At 45.7% G+C, this 20,507-nt stretch overlaps 1 protein-coding gene across 1 annotated transcript; it reads left to right on the plus strand.

The window, feature by feature from the left end:
- The first annotated feature begins 1,355 nt into the window (after positions 1–1,355).
- Positions 1,356–5,362, plus strand: LOC126991896 (ficolin-1-like). The gene is made up of 7 exons (XM_050850545.1): positions 1,356–1,477; positions 1,566–1,726; positions 1,957–2,028; positions 2,493–2,659; positions 3,079–3,205; positions 3,689–3,801; positions 4,678–5,362. Exons 2-7 carry the CDS (start codon positions 1,578–1,580, stop codon positions 4,917–4,919), a joined length of 870 nt encoding a protein of 289 aa, XP_050706502.1. The 5' UTR covers positions 1,356–1,477; positions 1,566–1,577; the 3' UTR covers positions 4,920–5,362.
- The last annotated feature ends 15,145 nt before the right edge of the window (positions 5,363–20,507 follow it).

The following is a 20,507-nucleotide window of genomic DNA, read 5'->3' on the forward strand; positions in this document are numbered from 1 at the left end:
GATGCATTGAAGATCTAACGACGTTCCCCATAAATCTTTACGCCCTATAATAATTAATAGTCACGCGTGTAATCAGGGTGCCTTGAATGTTAACCACGGTGCCACCTGAAAAAACTGTTTGGGCTATTCAACACTTGATTTCCAATAACGTGGACTATTTACCCTCTAAAAAGTGACGCTTGTAAAGATGATGATTGTCGTAATATAGTGATGCTAATATTTTTTTTTTTACAACAAAGGAGACAGCTCAAGGGCACAAAAAAAGTAAACAATAATAAAATTAAAAAAAAGCCCGCTACTCGCTGCTCACAAAAAGAATCCAAGGAGGTGGCCGAAAGAGAGGTCAATTTCGGGAGGAGAGGTGTCCAGATACCCTCCTCTTGAAAGAGCTCAAGTCGGAAGCAGGTTATGACGATAATGATGATGATAAGATTGATGATGATGATGATGACGGAAGAAAGCCAGGAGAAAGGAAACAAGAAGACAAAATTAAATACCACAGAAGTGTACAGGAGTGGTGTGATGTCTCCTGTATTCGGGATATAATGAAAGTCACTGATGCAAGTCGATGAACTGAGGGAACATATGCATATATCATAAGACATTTCGCCGCCCAAGAACACCTATTTGACAAGGCTTTCATAGGAGTTGTGGGCATTTCCAGGGGTAGTTTTATGACCCTGGTGGTAGTTTGACCCTTCCTCTGTACCGTGAACCTAAAGAAACACTCATTAGAACCTGACTGACCCCCTCTTTGACCTTTAGAGATAGTTGATGTGAGAAGCGAGAGTCTTATAATATCATCCTAACTTAGGGTCGTATCATAAGACATTTCGCCGCCCAAGAACACCTATTTGACAAGGCTTTCGTAGGAGTTGTGGGCATTTCCAGGACTAGTTTTATGACCCTGGTGGTAGTCTGACCCTTCCTCTGTACCGTGAACCTGAAGAAACACTCATTAGAACCCGACTGACCTTTAGAAATAGTTGATGTGAGGAGTGAAAGTTTCTTATAATGCCGACCTAAGACTCAAGACAAAGCGAAATGTTCCAAATCCCACTCCATAACACATTATTGTTAAGATTGCTACGATTGTACGCAGAACAAGAACAGTACCAGAGCAAGCCTAACTACTCTATGTCCTTCTGGAAGTCATGGGTTTACTGAAAGGTTCAATACTCGTCTGATTGGAATTACAGCACTAAAAGTAGCGGCGCCGGTACATCACTCTTTCACAACTCGTCCATTCACTCGCTATTCAGTGTTCACACTCTCCAAACATTCCCTGATGACCTTCCCTTCATTATAAACACCTGTGGCCTGGTCTACACCCCCCCTCCTTATCCAGTCCCCTTCCAGACCCAGGAGCCGGCCGCTGGTATATAGTCCACGGGCCCATCGTGCTCACAGCAATCGACACGTCTCCTCTGCGACACGTGCAGGCAGGCTCCCGACGGCTTCAATCCTCAAACTCTCTGTAAGTTGGAACGGATAAGCAGCTGTTGCTGATATCCTTGTACTGCTCACCAAATTGAAACCCAAGTCACAGCCTCGTCTACCCCCAGGACGTGGACACCATGAAGGTGGTGCCGCTCTCCGTGTGGGTGGTGGTGGTGGTGGGGGCGGCGGCTGTGCTGGCCGAACACGCCCACACCCCTCCAGTTGTTGAACGCGCCAAAGCACCCGCGGCAGACAATCGCAATTCATCACTGAACATCGTCGGAAGGTAGACAGACGATGATCAAGTCAGCGTTGTAACACTAGGATGCTAACACACACACACACACACACACACACACACACACACCAAAGAGGACAAAGTTCCGGATAATTATAATTGTTTCAGAATGGTTTTGGTCTAAAGTAAATTCGTTGGAGAAAACCACGGCTTGGAACCTTTCGAAAGTATTCACCAAATATTTCAACTTGTCTCTAATTAACTACTTTCACGCCCAGATCCGTGGACTGTGCAGACTACCTCATGGCCGGGGCCACAGCCAGCGGAGTCTACGAGATTTACCCCTTCTCGTGAGTGTGCCGGAGTGGTCTTCCAACCCTCAGCCAGACATACTTCATTACATAATATTTAAGAACCAAATTTACATGACAGAGTTTGTGCACCATCACGCCACACTTCAGGCTGCCGGAGTTCATTATTTGTTATTTAGCACGAAAATCTCGAGAAAAAAAATCATTTATACAAAACAATTGCTCTAAGAAAATGGTTGTGTTCCGCCACGCCAATCTTCAGCTTTTATTATCTTTGCTGTTGTTAATATGAGCCACGCACATGCTCTCTGGTATCAGTCAAACAGTTGCTCAAGTTATGTAAAAGAAAATAAGGTAAAAATAAAAAACATTCCACAAACGTTACAGAAAGAGACGATAGCAAAGATGAGGAAGGGAGAAAGATAATGCAGGAAAATTTATGAAGAAAAAAAATCGCTGAGTCGAGGCAGTACTTGACCTCCCCCCTTCGCTTCGTCCCACAGATGCACGTGCGGCAGGTCGGTGAGGGTCTGGTGCGACATGGAGACGGACGGCGGCGGCTGGACGGTGTTCCTGAAGCGCCAGAACCAGACGAGTCAACTAGACTTTAACCGCACGTGGGTCGAATACAAGGAAGGCTTCGGTTCCCCTGAGCAGGAGTACTGGCTGGGTGGGTGTGGCAGGGGTACAGGCTGGGTGGGTGTGGCAGGGGTATTGGCTGGGTGGGTGTGTGTGGCAGGGGTATTGGCTAGGTGGGTGGGTGTGGCAGGGGTAATGGCTCGGTGGGTGTGGCAGGGGTATTGGCTGGGTGGGTGTGGCAGGGGTATTGGCTAGGTGGGTGTGGCAGGGGTATTGGCTAGGTGGGTGTGGCAGGGGTACAGGCTGGGTGGGTGTGGCAGGGGTATTGGCTAGGTGGGTGTGGCAGGGGTATTGGCTAGGTGGGTGTGGCAGGGGTATTGGCTAGGTGGGTGTGGCAGGGGTATTGGCTATAAGAAAAAAAGTTACCCTTAACAACAGTGCAGGCATGTTAGTTTCTGTCCATCCCGCGTCAGAGATAATTTGAGAGTAAGGTTCCAAAATGCTCCCCAGGCAACGAACTCCTTCACCAGATGACGTTCAGCCGCGAGTACGCAGTCCGCCTCGACGTCCATTTGACTTCTGGAGGTTATGATTACGGGACCTACGAACGGTTTAAGATCAACGATGAGGACACCAGGTAAAAAAAAAAATAAAAAAAAAAAAATAAAAAAAATTGGACATATAATAAACATCCATATATGAGAAAAGTTAAAGGTACACTAAATAGATAACACGTTTATAATCTGACGTTTTTGTTTCACCCGGTAGCTGCGGGGAACATGTATCTTAAAGGACCCTCTAAGCGAATTAATGAGAAAAAATCATCACTCACGCAAACCATTTCATAATATATAGTACCCATTCATTTGTGATCAGTTTGTGCATCACCTATTTGGGGGGTTTATATCATGGTAAAAATTTGGCCCATCGCTGGTACACGGTAAGGCCACAAATTCGGCCCATCGCTGGTACACGGTAAGGCCACAAATTCGGCCCATCGCTGGTACACGGTAAGGCCACAAATTCGGCCCGTCGCTGTTACCGGGTTAATGTTCTTCACGGCACTATGAGAATGTGGGACCTGTTTCCTTCCCTCTGATCGACACCCGCGTCTCGGCAGGTACCGGACCACACTGAGCGGCAAGTACGACGGAGGCGAAACCAGGTTCTGCATGTATTACTTGAACGGCCGCTACTTTACTACCCGGGACAGGGACTACGACTCTTACAGTGGTGGGTGCCAGCGTCCCTTGGGGTGCCAAAATTACGGATGTATTTGTATTAACATATTTGAATTTTTCCCAATATCTAATAATGAATGCTCCTGAGGATTTTCTGAAAGTAATTCAAGATAATTTCCTCAAGCAGACAGTAACTGAGTCCACCAGAGGTAACAATGTTTTAGACTCAGTCCTAACTAACGACGAGAATATGATCAGCGAGCTGGATGTTGGGGGAGAACTAGGTGGTAGTGATCACAAGGAAATTAGGTTTAACTTAGACTGGGCGGTGACCCATGAACTCAACCCTGTGTTGGTGCCAGACTGTAGAAGAGCCGATTACGAGGGGCTTAGAACACACCTTGAGGAGGTAAACTGGGGAACCTTAGGGCTGGATGAGCGCCGGATCTCAGGACTGGAACCCGAAGGGCAGGGTAACTATGTAGAACTGCCCTACAATAATTTAGTTGAGTAATAGCAGAGGTTCAGAGACAGCACATCCCTTACCAAGCATGAAGAAAGGAAAATAACGACCATAAACGGATAACCCGCAGACTCAAGCATGAGATTGGCTTGAAGAGAGGAATTTATAGGAAAATAAAGAACGGGGAAACCCACCTCAGGGGTAGGTATGTTGAACTAGCCAGATCGGTGAAGAAGAACACCCGCTTAGCAAAAATATTTTTTTATGCGATTAGGGAGCCAGCGAGGCCAAGAGCGATCCCAAGGGCTTCTTCAAGTTGTACAATTCAACAAGAGATTGGATAAAGTCATGATAGTGGGGTTAGGATTATACAAGAGCTGCCTTGTATGGCCCAACCCGGCCTCTTACTCTTCTCTTTCTTATGTTCTTATATGTCAAAAAACAAATAACTCTGTTATGCTTCAGGTAACTGTGCAGCCAAGCAAGGAGGCGGATGGTGGTACTACGACTGCAGGAGATTCAACCCAACCAGCACCTACAACAGTTCCTCCATAAACATGCTCTGCTACAGTAGCTCGTATACACAGAAGGTGACGAACATCGAGCTCAAGCTCAGGCCGGCCATCTGCGACTCTGCGATCAAGACCATCCACCTGCAGGACCACACCTGTGGCTGCCAGGGTACACCCGAACTCACGGCGAAGTGATGACCTTGTTCTAGAGCGTTCATGTCTCGCCGACACGTCAGTTTACACCCACTGAGTCATACTGAGCACAGTTCTGAGTCAAGAGTTTATCTCAATACACACACTGTGAAAAGATTTTAATAAATACTTAACTTGAAAACGTGTCAGTAAAGTGTTATCAGAAGACAATTTCGCTAAAAGAGTTCATGTCCCATAATCCTGTAAACAATGAGGCAGACTTGTGCACCGCGTCCTGCACGACACGACGGACGCAGCGACCTTCACCAGACGCCGCCGAGCATCACAACACAACCCACGCCGTGCTCGTTGTCCGCTCCAGTGTAACATTCAGAACACCAAATTTACCTCAAGATCACGTCGACATCGTGACACAAGCTGCCACTGTTCCCCACTGGAAATACTTTCGGACTTTTTTCAGTTTCAATAAAATCTCGAGACCTTCCTCTGAGCCTTTTTGTCCTTCTTGAACTCTAATATATTCCTCCTTAGCTTTACTTTGTCCGTATAATTTTGCTTCTTTTATAAATACAGAGTTGTTGATTATTTTATTGGTGCACGAAAGACTGGTATAAACAATCAAAGTTATATTATATCAACGCCAACATACTTCTCTGGACCTAAGACTCCTACTTATTTGCAGCTTGTCAGAATTACTAAACTCTTTCCCGCCTCCGTGATACAGTGCTTATCACGCGTAACAACGAATTAGCGGATCTGTGTAAAAAACGGTTCCTACCCTTTTCATCAGCCTCCCCATCTTCCCTTCCTTCCTCCCTTCTTCCCTCCCTTCCTCAACCCCTTCCTCAGCCTCCCCATCTTCCTTCCTTCCTCCTTCTTCCTTCCTCAACCTTCCCATTCCTCCCATCTTCCCTTCCTACCTCCTTCCATCCCTCCTTTCCTTGCCTTACCTTCCCCAACCCCTTCCTCAGCCTCCTCATCTTCCCTGAGCCGCCCCATCCCCGCCCCTTCACCTTCCCCTATTCATTCTTCCCTCGACTCTCTCCACCTAATTACCTGTGCCCAGCCTCCCCTTGGACAATTAGCAGGTGTGCCAGGTAACCCAAAATCTCACCTGAGTGTTAGAGGTGGAGGGGAGGAGAGAGGAGGGGAGGGAGGAGGAGGGAGATTAGGAGGAATGGAGATGAGATGGGTAAGTGTAGCAAGTGCCTCCGCCTCCAGCCATTCACTAACTACCGCTAACTACCGCTAACTACAGCATCGCAAACAGCCGTGGGTATATCCGTGTTAACATGGGGATTCGTCCGGTAGGGGGGGAGGTGGGGGATTGGGGAGGGGAGAGGAAGGGGGAGTCTTGTGTGGTATGTAGGGTGATGATAGGGATGATGGGGATGGAGAGAGGAAGAAGAAGAAGGAGAAATAGGGAGGAGAAAATGAAGGAGGAGGAGAAAAAAAGAGAAAAGGCGAGAGGGGGAAGGAAGAGAAGGGGATTGAGGAGTGGAGAGGAAGGGGGGAGTCTTGTGTGGTATGTAGGGTGATGATAGGGATGATGGCGATGGAGAGAGAGAGGAAGAAGGAGGAGGAGAAGAAATAGGGGAGGAAAAGGATGCGGAGGTGAAGATAATGAAGGAGGAGGAGGAGGAGGAGAAAAAGGAAAGGGGGAAGGAAGAGAAGGCTGATAACGAAGATGGCAAAGATAGATCAATTTCCCTTCATCTTTCTCTTCTTCCTCAGCCTCCCCATCTTTCCTTTCTTCCTCCCTCCTTCCCTCCCTTCCTTACCTAACCCCGTGCCCAGCCTCCCCATCTTCCCTTTCTTCCTCCCTCCTTCCCTCCTTTCCTTACCTAACCCCTTACCCAGCCTCCCCATCTTCCCTTTCTTCCTCCCTCCTTCCCTTCCTTCCTTCCCTTACCTTACCTAACCCCTTCCCCAGCCTCCCCATCTTCCCTTTCTTCCTCCCTCCTTCCCTCCCTTCCTTGCCTTACCTTACCCAACCCCTTACCCAGCCTCCCCATCTTCCCTTTCTTCCTCCCTCCTTCCCTTCCTTCCTTGCCTTACCTTACCTAACCCCTTCCCCAGCCTCCCCATCTTCCCTTTCTTCCTCCCTCCTTCCCTCTAAACATACCCAACCCCTTCCCCAGCCTCCCCATCTTCCCTGAACCGCCTCTTCCCCGCCCATCCCCAGCCCTTTCCGCAGATCTGGGCGTTGGAGTTTAACTAATAAGATAATGACAAAAACAACAATAACAAGAACGAGATGATGATGGAGAGGCAATGGACAGAAAGGGTTAGAACCTTATTATCGACCTGACGTTAACCAGATGATGATGGCGATGGTGGTGATGATGATGATGATGATGGTGATGTTTGATAAGCAGGAAGGCGTATGGTGACGGTAATGGTAAGTACAGTGACGTGCAGGAATTCGGCAGTGAAAGTCCCTCTCGATGATGCCAAGTTTTTTGTTTCTCTGTTTAACTTGGTGGCGGAGAAAGGCAAAAAGGGTAGACAAAAAAATACAATGAAAAGAGAAAGAAGAGAGACAAGGAAAGGGAGATTTTTAGAAGGCAAAGAAGGGAAGGTGTATAGGAGTAGCAAGGAGGGAAGGAAGGTGAGGGAAAGCGAACGACGAAGGAGAGAGGGAATGGAAGAAGTGAAAATCAAAGAGGGAAAGACATAAAGAAGCGTAGGAATAGAGAGAGGGAAGGAGACAGAAAAGAGAGGAGAAAGCCAAAAGGGGTTGACAAAAAAAAAAAAAACAGCTACTCCCCCCCCTGACACACACACGCACACACACACACACACACACCTTTAAAGAATAAGAATAAGAAAAAATGACGAGAATAAGTTTTAAATATTGCCAAGATTAAATTAGTTACAAGACCATATTATACTCCACCTAATTCTCCTATACTAAAATACTCTCTCTAATAGTTTTCTTATGTTCAATTTCTCATGGGTAACTTTTTTTTGCGTTTTGGAAGTCCATAATATCGGTGGTCTCCTCTGAAGTGTGTTGGTGGTCGGCCCAAACCGTTAGTAGAGCGGGCGAATGTTTTTTTATAGTGACAACGTAATATATCTTCTCTCTGGCCCATGCTGTCTCTCCCTTACTCCCCCCTCTTCAACCCTCTCCTTAATTTTTCTCCCTTTCGTTGCTTCCTTTCTTTCTCCTCTCTTTTATTTCCTACGTCTTCTTTTTCCTTTCCCATCTTAATTCCTGCTTCTTCCAATGAGCCCGATTTGGTTTTATGAATAGGACCCTTCAACTCTGGACACAGCCTCCTGTCAACACTTTTCCTCTCCATTTTCTTTCATTCTTCTCTCCCTTTCGTCTTCCCCACCTTCATCTATTCTCTCTTAATACTCTCTCCTATACATGCACTTATCTTCTCTCCTACTCCCCTCATCTTTCTAATCTAGGGCAATATCGCCTCTTCGTCATATTCATTCATTCCTCCTCTGCCTCCACGGTGTAAGATGTTAACCCCCAACCCCTCGTGAAGACCCGCCACACTCGTCCATTCAGAGCCCGCCGCGCACCGCCTCTGGTCCCACGCGCGGTGACTCGACACTTTCTAAGCCCGAAGGTGTCTGTCCGCCGCTGGGTGATCCTACTAGCCACAGCCTCCTGGTGAAGAATGGGAAGGATTGGTAATGGGACTGGTGGAGAGGGGCAGGATTGGTAATGGGACTGGTGAAAAGTGGAGGATGAGGATGAGTAGGGAGAGGTGATGGTAGTGATGAAAGGTGGATGAGGATGAGAAGGGAGAGGAGGTGGAGGAGGTGGTGGTGGTGGTAGTGGTGGTCGCGATGTTGCTATTTCCTCCATAAATCTAACTCCACATTTTCATCCCCTTTCATCACCTCCACTTCTCCTTCCAGATATTTTACCTCACTCCCTTACTCCCCATATCTCTCTCTCTCTCTCTCTCTCTCTCTCTCTCTCTCTCTCTCTCTCTCTCTCTCTCTCTCTCTCTCTCTCTCTCTCTCTCTCTCTCTCTCTCTCTCTCTCTCTCTCTCTCTCTCTCTCTCTCTCCTTCCTCCGACCACAATTTTCCTCACTAAGATATTTTCCTCACTTTTCTCCTCACTCGTCACTCACTCCCTCACTCCTTTACTCCACATCTGTCTCCACCTGTCTCTTCCACTTTTCCCCACCTCTCTCTCCCACCTTTCCTTCCCCCGTCTACATTTTTCCTCACTTATATATAATTTTTTTCCTCCACTCCACGTCGTTCAGTCTCGGTGAGTTTCATGTTAAGATTTTTTTTTTTTTTGTCCTTCCCTCCGTGACTTTTTTCTCTATAAGCTTTAAGAAAATAGAGTAAAGTTCAGCTTAAAAGTGGAATTTTTAAGCTTGCAAAAAAAAGGACAAAAAATACTATATACACAGACGCATGATATGTCTGGGTATTCAACCATAAACACACACACACACACACACACACACACACACACACACACACACACAGAGAGAGAGAGAGAGAGAGAGAGAGAGAGAGAGAGAGAGAGAGAGAGAGAGAAACGTGACGCAAAATTCTCGTTCGCCTTCACTTGTTTCCTTGACGCAAGCACAATGGAGAGAGAGAGAGAGAGAGAGAGAGAGACAGGATACGGACAGGTTTTTGCACATCCACTTAGCACAGATGAGAGGAGGAGGAGGAGGAGGAGGAGGAGGAGGAGGAGGGGGAGGAGGAGGGAGGAGGAGGAAAGGGGGGGGCAGGGGAAGGCCTCAGGGGAATTTTGGGGTATGCACTCCATTCTACCCTCCCCTTCCCCACCTTCCTTCCTCCCAACTCCTTCCCACCTCGAGGCATGTGTGTCTGGAGGGAATTGGGAGGTGGAGGGGAGGGAATGGGAGGGAATGGGAGGGAGGGAGGAGGAGGAGAGGAAGGTGAGTGGGGTAGGAGAGGAATGGGGAAGGTTGGGGGGAAGGATAAAGGAGTGGGAGAGAAAGGAAGGGGAGAGGGAAGGAGAGAGAGGAGGTGAGGGAGGAGGGAAGGGAAGAGATGAAGGAGGGGTAGGTAAGATGAGTGGGAAGGAGAAGAGGAGGAGGAGGAGGGGGGAAAGGGTATTGGGGAGGGGAAAGGGAGGGAGGAAAAGGGTGAGCGAGGGAAAGGGAAGGGGGTTAGGAGAAGGGAGGAGGAGATGAGAGAGGAGGGAAAGAAAGGTGAGTGGGGAAGGAGAGGAAGGAGATGCGGAGGGGGAAGGGTTGGAGGGAAGGGGAGGGGAGGGGACGGGAGGAGAGGGAGGGGGAGGGAGGAGGGAGGGGGAAGGGGGGCTGGCATCTCATCCCTCCTTGCAATTTCCTTCACGAGCCCATTCATATTTGCAAGATGTTATATTTATTTAATTTATGTGTTTATTTATCGAGTGGAGATGCCTGACGTTTTTCCACACACACACACACACACACACACACACACACACACACACACACACACACACACACACACACACACACACACACACATAATTTCAGTTGCACGGTTTTAGAAATAGGAGATTGTGTTTGACTCTCTTTCTCATATATAAACACACACACACACACACACACACACACACACACACACACACACACACACACACACACACACATAAAATTTCAGTTGCACGGTTTTAGAAATAGATCTTGTTTAACTTTTTTTCTCACACACACACACACACACACACACACACACACACACACACACACACACACACACACACACACACACACACACACACACACACACACACACATAATTTCAGTTGCACGGTTTTAGAAATAGGAGAGTGTGTTTGACTTTCTTTCTCATATACACACACACACACACACACACACACACACACACACACACACACACACACACACACCTGGGCACACTTTCCACTACTTATAACGTGAAGTGGCTGCAGGTGTGTTTGTGTTTATATCCGTAAGTGTTGTAATTCTATGTGTTGCTTTGAGGGTGTGTTTACCTTTGCTTACCTGTCTGTCTAATTAGTTTGATTTCCTACCTGTGTTGTTTGGTTGTTAGGTAGACTTTTTTTCGTTTTTTTTTTATTTTCTTGTATTTTTCTACTTCATTTTGACCTTCACACTTTTTTTTCTTTTCTTTTTTGTCGTTTTTTTCCTTCCCTTTCCTTTCTCTTCTCTTCTCTTCCCTTATTTTCATTATATTTTATTTTGTTTTATTTTCCTTCCTCTTTTTTATTTTCTTTATTTTCTTTTCCCTTCCCTTCCCTTCCATCTTTACTTCCCTTCTCATCTCATCTCTTCTCTTCCTTTCCTTTCCTTTCCTTTCCTTTCCTTTCCTTTCCTTTCCTTTCCTTTCCTGCTCTGCTCTGCTCTGCTCTGCTCTGCTCTTCTCTCTCTCTCTCTCTCTCTCTCTCTCTCTCTCTCTCTCTCTCTCTCTCTCTCTCTCTCTCTCTCTCTCTTATTGCTACGAAGAACATCTGACTTGTTAAAACACCCAATGGACTGTGTGTGTGTGTGTGTGTGTGTGTGTGTGTGTGTGTGTGTGTGTGTGTGTGTGTGTGTGTGTGTGTGTGTGTGTGTGACAAGGAACAGACTGAAGGAAAGACTCTCCCCATTCCTTCTCATTTCTCCCCATCACGTAGTTTCTCCCCTCTCCCCAAAGCGTCTGGCGGAAGTAGAGAAAGAGGAGGAGGAAGGGGAGGAGGAAGAGGAGGGGAGAGGACGGAGGAAAGGGGACAGTAGAAGCAAGGAAGAGGGGAATGGAGGGAGAGGAGAGGGGAGGAGGGGAGGGGAGGGAGGAAGGAAGTAACAAGGGAGAGAAAAGGGGAGGGGAGGAGAGGGGAAGGTAAAGGAGGGTTAAGGGAGATGAGGGGAAGGGAAGGGAGGGAAGGGGAGGGGAGGAAAGGGGAGGGGAGGAGAGGGAAAGGTAGAGGAGGGTTAAGGGAGAAGATGGGAAGGAAATAGGAGGGAGGAAGGGAGGAAAGGGAGGGAGGAGAGGAGGGAGGAAAGGGGAGGGTAGGAGAGGGGAAGGTGACGGAGAGGTAAGGGAGAAGATGGGAAGGAAAGAGGAGGGGAGGGAAGGGGAGGAAAGGGGAGGGGAGGAAAGGGGAGGGGAGGAGAGGGGAAAGTAAAGGAGGGTTAAGGGAGAAGATGGGAAGAAGGACAAGGAAGAGGAGAGGAAGATTAAATAAAAACGAAGACGAATAAAATAAAAATAAAAATGAAGAGGAAGAGAAGGAAGAGGATAAAGAGGAGAAGTACAAAGAAGAGGATAAAAAGGAAGAGAACAAAACTCATGATAATGTTAAAATAAACTAAAATAAATTATAAAAAAATATTAATAAGAAGAAAATGAGAACAGAAGAAAAAGCAGAGAAGAAAGAAAAGACAGAAAATAAAGAAAAATTTGTTACGCAAAAAGAAAACAAAGAGGAAAGAAAAACAATGCAGAGAAAGAAGGAAAGAGATAGAGAAGAGAGAGAAAGAGGAAAAGGAGTTGAAGGAGGAAGAGGAGGAGGACAGGGAGGATGATAAATAGGAGGAGGAAGAAGGAAGAGGAAAAAATAATACAAAAATTTAATGATAAACCAAAATACAATAAATGATAATAGAAAAAAATAATATAAACGAGAGAATAAGAAGAAAAGAAAAAAGAAAAGAAAAATAAGAAAGAAAACAAAGAAAAAAAACGACTGCGCAGCGAAACGAAACGAAAACGAAAGTATAAAAAAAGACAAAATAAAGAAAACGGGAAAGAAAACAGAAAGAAGAAGAAAAGAAGAAGAAGAAGAAGAAAAAGAAAAAGAAGAAGCTCGTCGTGTTGATTTGCAAAGAAAACAAGGAAAAGAAAAGACTAGACGAGAGAGAGAGAGAGAGAGAGAGAGAGAGAGAGAGAGAGAGAGAACGAACCTCACACTTCCCTGCTACATAAACAGCAGAAGCAACTCAAGTCTCTCACGCAACACTCAGTAACACGCACCCAACACCCACACACTCAACTCAAAAGGCAACCCACACACCAGCAAGCAACATTGAAGCAACACACACAATTCACGCAACACTCACGCGACTCAAAAACAATTCAGTGCACGTAACAATACAAGCTGCAATACACATTTGACAAGGCTTTCGTAGGTGTTGGGAGTATTTCCATGGGGGAAGGGGGGGGGGGAGGTAGTTTTATGACCCTGGTGGTAGTTTGAGGAAGCTTATCTACCATGAACGTTAAAAAGCACTCATTAGGACCCGATGAATCTCCTTGTTAGCTTTTGGAATAGCTGATGAGGGAGGGGGAAGAGAAGCCACATCTCGCTACCACATAGCCACACCACCACCACCACCACCACACTCATACCACACTAGCCCATACCACACCAGACCTAACCTAACCTCACCACCACCACCCCTGAGACTGGTAGCAACACCCGCGGCCTCAGAGCCTCAACACATGGCGGGGAGTTGACGAGAAGCAGACAACCACGTTACTCCCCATGGCTTCCCTTCCCTCCCCTCTCCCCATGTGACTCCCCATCCTCTCCTCTTTCCCCATGTCCTATCTGCCTTCTTCCTCTTCCTCCTCTTCCTCCTCTTCCTCCTACTCGTTTTCTTTCTTCCCTGACCTTCTTCCTGTCTTCCTCTTTCTCTCTTCCTCCCTTCTTCCTCTTCCTCATCTTCTTGCTCCTCCTCCTTCCTTCTTCCTCTTTCTTTTTATTTCATTTTTCTCTCTTCCTATTTTTCCTCTCCCCTCTCCCCACACCCTATCTGCCCTCTTCCTTCCTCTTCTTCCTCCTCTTCTTCCTCTTCACTACTATTCTTCTTCCTTCCTTGACCTCCTCCTCCTCCTCCTCCTACCCTTCTTCCTCTCTTCGTCTTCCTCTTCCTCTCCTCCCCTTTCTCCCCATGCCCTATCTTTTTCCCCTTTCTCCCCTTTCTTTATCCACCTCCTCCTCTTCCTTACTTCCGCTCCTTAACTAACACTTACTCCACTTCTCCACTTCCATTCCACTTCCATTTGTACCCATCCACTTCATCCTACTCAACCTCCCTTCCTTCCCCTTCTAAACTCTTCCTCCCCTTCTTCCCTTCTATTCTCATTCCTTCCTTCCTTTCCTTGTTCTTCCCTTCTTTCTCTTCCCTCCTCTTCCCTTCCATTTTCATTCCCCTCTCCCTCTCTTCCCTTCTAATTTCTCCCTTCCTTCCTTTAATCTCCCTCTAAGTCATATTTATCCTCCCCTTCCCTTCTTCAGCATTCCTCTCCCCTCCCCTCCCCTCCCCTCCCCTCCCCTTCCCTCCTCCTCCCTTTCCTTCCCTTTCCTTCTCTTCTCTTCCTTTCCTTTCCCTTCCCTTTGCTCCACATGTTGACCTCCATACCCTTCCCCTTCCTCCCTCCCCTTCCCTCCCCTTCCCTTCCCCTCCACTTCCCCCCCTTCAAGCTACATTTACCCTACCCCCCCATCCGTCACATCTAATTCTTCCTCTGATAGTCATAGTTAACCACCTCCTCCTCCTCCTCCTCCTCTTTTTGTTCTTGTTCTTTTTCTTTTCTTCTGTTCTTATTCTTTTTTTTCTTTTGTTCTTTTTTTCTTTTCTTTTGGTTCTAATTATTTTTCCTCCTCCTCCTCCTCCTCCTCCTCCTCCTCATCTCTTCTTCTTCTTCCTCCTTCTCCTCCTCCTCCTCCTCCTCCTCCAGAAGTACCCCGGGGCCCGCCACAGGAGTCAGGCGGTCACCGGGGCACACACACACACACACACACGCAAGGATAGAGTACGCTTTATGAGTTGTTGTTTTTTCCTTTTTTTTCCTTTTTTCCTCCTTTTTCTTCCTCTTCAGTCTTTTCATTCGCTTTGCTGGAAGGAGGAGGAGGAGGAGGAGGAGGAAAGCGAAATAAACAACAGCAATAACACTAAATAAAAACAACAACATAAGAAATAACAAAATGAACAAGAACAGAATGAAGAAAAAGATAAAGAAAAAAATAGATGATGATGATGATGATGATGATGATGGTGATGATGATGATGATGATGATGATGATGATGATGGTGATGATGATGGTGATGATGATGATGATGATAACTTCCTTTCTTAACTTTCCATATTGTTTTTGTTAATAATTTCAGTTTTCTTCCCATTTCCCTTCGTCCTTTCCCTCATCACTTCCTTCCTCCCTTCCTTCCCTCTCCCCTTCCTTCCTTAATCCCTTCTCCCAGTTAGTCCATCTTCCCTTCCCTTTCCCTTCTTCCTCTCCCCTTCCCCTTCTTCCCTTCCTTCCTTCTTTTTTTCAACGGTAGTTTTTCTTCGTGGGATCTAGAGGCCGGCCCCAGCTCGGTATGGCGCAGAAAAGTCTTTATAGTGGCGCCATCTTGCTTGGCTCATGCTGCCCCCCTGAGAGAGAATCTAAAGTCCGGGTTGATAGATGGTCTTCAGGACGGCATGTGGGTAGTCTCAGGCACTCGGCGGTGACTGAAGAATTGCCAGCTTGTTTGCAGCGGCGGGCGGGATGCGAACGTGAATCCTCCGAGACGCCGAGCTCACACGCTAACCACTCAGCCACCGCCTCCACATTCCACACACATAGCGGCTTTTATTTATGTCTTTTTCTATATTTTTTTTTTACCCTTTGAGCTGCCTCCATTACTCCTTAATTACCTTCACCTGCATAGAAAGGTGAGCGTTAATTAGAAGAGGTAAGGAGGGGTCACTGCACGGCCTTGGAGAGACGGAGAGAGGGAGGGAGGGAGGGAGAGGGAGGTGGAGAGAGAGGGGAAGGAGAGGGAGGAGGAGGGGGGGAAGGAGGGGGAGGGTGGAGGAGGGGAGGTAAGGAGGCCCAGGTGATAGACGAAAAATGGGTAGAAGGGAGATAAAGTCTGATTCTCTCTCTCTCTCTCTCTCTCTCTCTCTCTCTCTCTCTCTCTCTCTCTCTCTCTCTCTCTCTCTCTCTCTCTCTCTACATTAGCATCTATTTAAGGAGTAACTCACCTATTTTTTTCTCCTCCTCCTCCTCCTCCTCCTCCTCCTCCTCCTCCTCCTTTTTCCCTCCACTCCTCCTCCCTATTTTTACCTCCATCCCATCCATCGTCTTCCTCCCTCCCTCCATAATGCTCATGTTTCCTCCACCCCTCCATCTTCTTATCCCTCCATCTTCCTTTTTTTTTCCCTCCCTTACATTCCCTCTTCTTTCCTCCATCTCCTCCATACCTTCCACACTTCATTTATCTCGTTTTGCTCCATTTCCCTTCCTTCCCTCCCTTTCTCCCTCCCTCCTTCTCTCCCTTCTTCCCTCTTTTTCTCACCATTTTCTTCCTAACCTTCAGCTGCCTTCATTTCGTCCTATCTTTTTCTCCATCTTCTCCTTCTCTCCCTTCCTTTCTTCTCCCTGTTTTTCTTCTTTTCTTTCTCTGGTTTCTCCCTTTCTTTCATTCTCTCCCTTTCCTTCCCTTTCATCATCTTTCTTCCTAAACTTCTCCTTCTCTTCCTTCTCCTTTCTCTTTAATTCTCTTCTTTTTCTCCTTTTCTTTAATTTCTCTCTTTTTTTTCTATTCCTTTCTTCCTCGTTTCTGTATTTCTTCTTTTTCTCTTTCGTCTGATTTCCCTTTTCACTCATTTTTTACTTTTATTTTTTATTTTCTTTCTTTCTACTGTATTTTTCTTTCTCCTCTTCCTTCCTTCCTTCTTCCTGTCTTTCTTCTCTTTCTTTTTTTCCTTATTTCCTTCTTCCCACCTTTCCTTCCTTCCTTCCTCCTTCCTTATCGTTTTTCTCTCTCTCTTTCCTTCCCTTTCTCTTACTCTATTCTTCCTCCTTCCACTTTTATCTCCTTTTCTTCCTAAACTTCCTTCCTTCCTTCCTTGCCTCTCTCCCTCTCTTCCTTCTTCCTTTTCTTCTTTTCTCGCTTCTTCCTCCATTTAGTTTCTCCTCTCATTCCTCTTCTTCCTTCCCTCCCTTCCTTACTACCTCATAACTTAATCTTTCTCCCTTCCCTCTCCCTTACCTCACTTTTTTCCCTCCCTCTCTCCCTCCCTATCTCTCTCGCTCCCTCCCTTCACACCTGAGACGTAGCGACTGTCCAGGTGTTTTATAAGTAGTAGTAGTAGTAGTAGTAGTAGTAGTAGTAGTAGTCGTAAACCATGGAAATATCTTAACCCCTATCGCCACACACACACACACACACACACACACACACACACACGCAGCAAGGGGTGTGTTTCTAGGCGGCGGGTCTGGCAATGATGCAAAAAAGCCTGGGGTTGTTTGCTTTACATGGTCATACTGCGCGGACGGGTGGCGGTGGGTGGTGGTGGTGGTGGTGATTATGCTGGTGGTGGTAGTGGTTTGGGTATTGGTGTTGATCGTGGTGGTGACTGGTACATGGTGGTGGTGGTGATGGTGGTGGTGTGTTATATACTGGTCAGTTTCTAAAGGGAAGGTTAGATACAATTGCTATGGTTCAAGTATATGCTATTGTGTTGTTGGTTGTTGTTGTTGTTGTTGTTGGTAGTAGTAGTAGTAGTAGTAGTAGTAATAGTAATAGTAGAAGTAGTTGTCCATGCTTGTTGTTCACTTATATCTACTTTATCCTCTCTCTCTCTCTCTCTCTCTCTCTCTCTCTCTCTCTCTCTCTCTCTCTCTCTCTCTCTCTCTCTCTCTCTCTCTCTCTCTCTCTCTCTCTCTCTCTCTCTCTGTTTATTCATTTATTTATACATTTCAATTTATTCACATCAGTTTCTTCCTTCCCAACTTTTTTCTTCAATCGGCTAATCTTCCCTTCCTCTATCCCTCCTTCCCTTCCTCTCTCAATATATTTCTCCCTTCCTTCCCCTTTCGCTTCTTTCCCTTCCTTCTTCAAAACATTTCTCCCTTCGTCCTTTCTCCCCTCTTCTATTTTCCCCTTCCATCCACAATATCTTCCTCCTCCCTTCCCTTTCTCCCTTCCTTCCCCCTTCGTTTCTTTCCCTTCCTTCTTCAAAACATTTCTCCCTTCGTCCTTTCTCCCCTCTTCTATTTTCCCCTTCCTTCCACAATATCTTCCTCCTTCCTTCCCTTTCCCCCCTCCTTCTCCCTTCCCTTTCCTCCCCTCTTTCCCCAGTATCTTCCTTCCCCCTTCCCTTTTCCCCTCCCTTCCCCAATTTTCCTTCTTCCTTCGCTTTCCCCTTCCCTTAAAACAGAATAAGACAAAAAAAAAATAATTGGTCTCTGTTTACGAATCTCATTTTATCGATTATTAAAGTAAGCGATTTTTTTTTCCTATTCTTCTTTATTTCCTATTTTTGCATTATGGCTTATTTCTCTGCCTGCCTTACTATATCATCATCATCACCATCATCACCATCATCATCACCATCACCTCCATCGCCATCGCATGCCCCACCATTACCAAGTCACACCCACACCCCTATCCATCCCATCAGCCTCTCCCATATATCCTTCACGCTCCTCCTCCTCCTCCTCCTCCTCCTCCTCCCTTCTTTATCTCCCCCTTCCCTCCTCCCTTCCTCTCCTCCTTTATAGCGTGCAGACGTATGGGTAGGGAGGAGGATAAAGGGGTTCTCTCTCTCTCTCTCTCTCTCTCTCTCTCTCTCTCTCTCTCTCTCTCTGTGCTAATCAACAAAATTTTAGACACCATTTTAAGTTACGAGAACACACACACACACACACAGCAGGAGACGTCGAGCAATGTGTGTGTGTGTGTGTGTGTGTGTGAGAGAGAGAGAGAGAGAGAGAGAGGTGATGGAGGTGAGGACAGAGGGGTTGAGAGGGTGAGGGGACAGGGGCGGGGGGGCAGGAAGTTGTGTCCGCCAATCACCTTGTCCCCCGAGGCACCGCGCCGCTCCTTATTGGTCAGCCGCCGCCCGTAGGACCCGGGGCACTGTTTCCCTCTAGGACACCGGGGGGGGGGCTTAGGACTCCTGCTACTGTTACTACTACTGCTATTCCTGCTGCTGCTGCTGTTGTTACTACCACTACTACAACAGCAACTACTACTACTACTACTACTACTACTACTACTACTACTACTGCATGTATTTTAACCAATTAGCCTGTACTTTACGCATTAATTTCGGGTGTTCTGATTTTAGACATTAGGTAAAACATTCTAGTATTTTATCTGTATTCTCTTCTTAATAATTCATAGCGTGGTAATGGATAATGAGTGCTTATGTTCGCCTTTGGTTACTGGATTTGTGTTTATTTACAGAAATGCATTAAAATCGTCTTAGCATCTACTCCTCGTGTTTATTTCCAGTTGTTTTTTCGTTTTCCTTTTTTTTTCTCTTTTTTTTTTTTGACTTAGCTATACTACCACGGCCATAAAACTACCCCGTGGAAATGCCTACAACTCCTGCGAAAGCCTTGTCAAATGTGCGTTGCCCCTTGTATTGTTAACTTGGACTGAATTGCTTTTGAGTTGCGTGAGTGTGTTACATGGGCGGGTGTTGCTTGTGTGTTACTGAGTGTTGCGTGATATTCGAGTTGCTAAGTGAGTGTGAATGTGTCTTAACAGTGACAAAACACAACAAATTATTGACAACTTCACGCGTATATATTTTTTTGCGTAATTTTAAGTAGTGAGTGATTACCTTTATCGTGACTTCCATCCATAACTAAACATTATACTAACCATTTGCGGCTTTTTTTCATTAATGTTTTTTTCCCCTTTCCGATACTGTAAAAAATAACTAACTTCATTCATTACTAACCATTTGCGGCCTTTTTTTCATTAATATTTTTTTTCCCCTTTCCGATACTGTAAAAAATAACTAACCATTCATTACTGACCATTTGCGGCCTTTTTTTCATTAATATTTTTTTCCTTTCCCACACTAAAAAAAAATAACTAACTTTCAACCATTAATAACCACTAACTACTAACTTCCATCCATAACCAACCATTACTAACCATTTGCGAGTTTTTTTTTTCATTAATATTTTTTCCCTTTCCTATACTGTAAAAAAAAAATAACTAACTTCATTCATTACAAACCACTTTTCACTAACTTTCCGATACTGTAAAAATAACCAACCAATACTAACCATTTGCGAGTTTTTTTTTGTTCATTAATGTTATTTTTCCCTTTCCTATACTATAAAAAAATAACTAACTTTCAACCATTAATAACCACTACTAAATTCTATCCATAACCAACCATTACTAACCATTTGCGGCATTTTTTTCATTAATATTTTTTCCCTTTCCTATACTGTAAAAAAAAAATAACTAACTTTCAACCATTAATAACCACTAACTACTAACTTCCATCCATAACCAACCAATACTAACCATTTGCGAGTTTTTTTTTTCATTAATGTTATTTTTCCCTTTCCTATACTATAAAAAAAATAACAAACTTTCAACCATTAATAACCACTAACTACTAACTTCCATCCCTAACCAACCATCACTAACTGACCTTTACAAACTGTCTCTCGCCTACAAAGAGTGAACCGAGACTGATAAACCGCCACCAATCAGTCTAGTCGCACAGTCACTTGCACAGCCTCGTCCTGCGTTGGTCTCGTTCACTCCTGGCGTCTATAACGGTTGCAGGACACGACTGAATCTTCCATCATTGTCCTTCTCCTTATAGTGATGTGCCTGGTCGGTCTTACAAGTGATGCGATTGTGGAAACATTCACATCCACATCCACAAATGTACCCAATTCAAATCG

Source organism: Eriocheir sinensis, unplaced genomic scaffold (genome assembly GCF_024679095.1).
Source record: "Eriocheir sinensis breed Jianghai 21 unplaced genomic scaffold, ASM2467909v1 Scaffold358, whole genome shotgun sequence".
Taxonomy (NCBI): Eukaryota; Metazoa; Arthropoda; class Malacostraca; order Decapoda; family Varunidae; genus Eriocheir; species Eriocheir sinensis.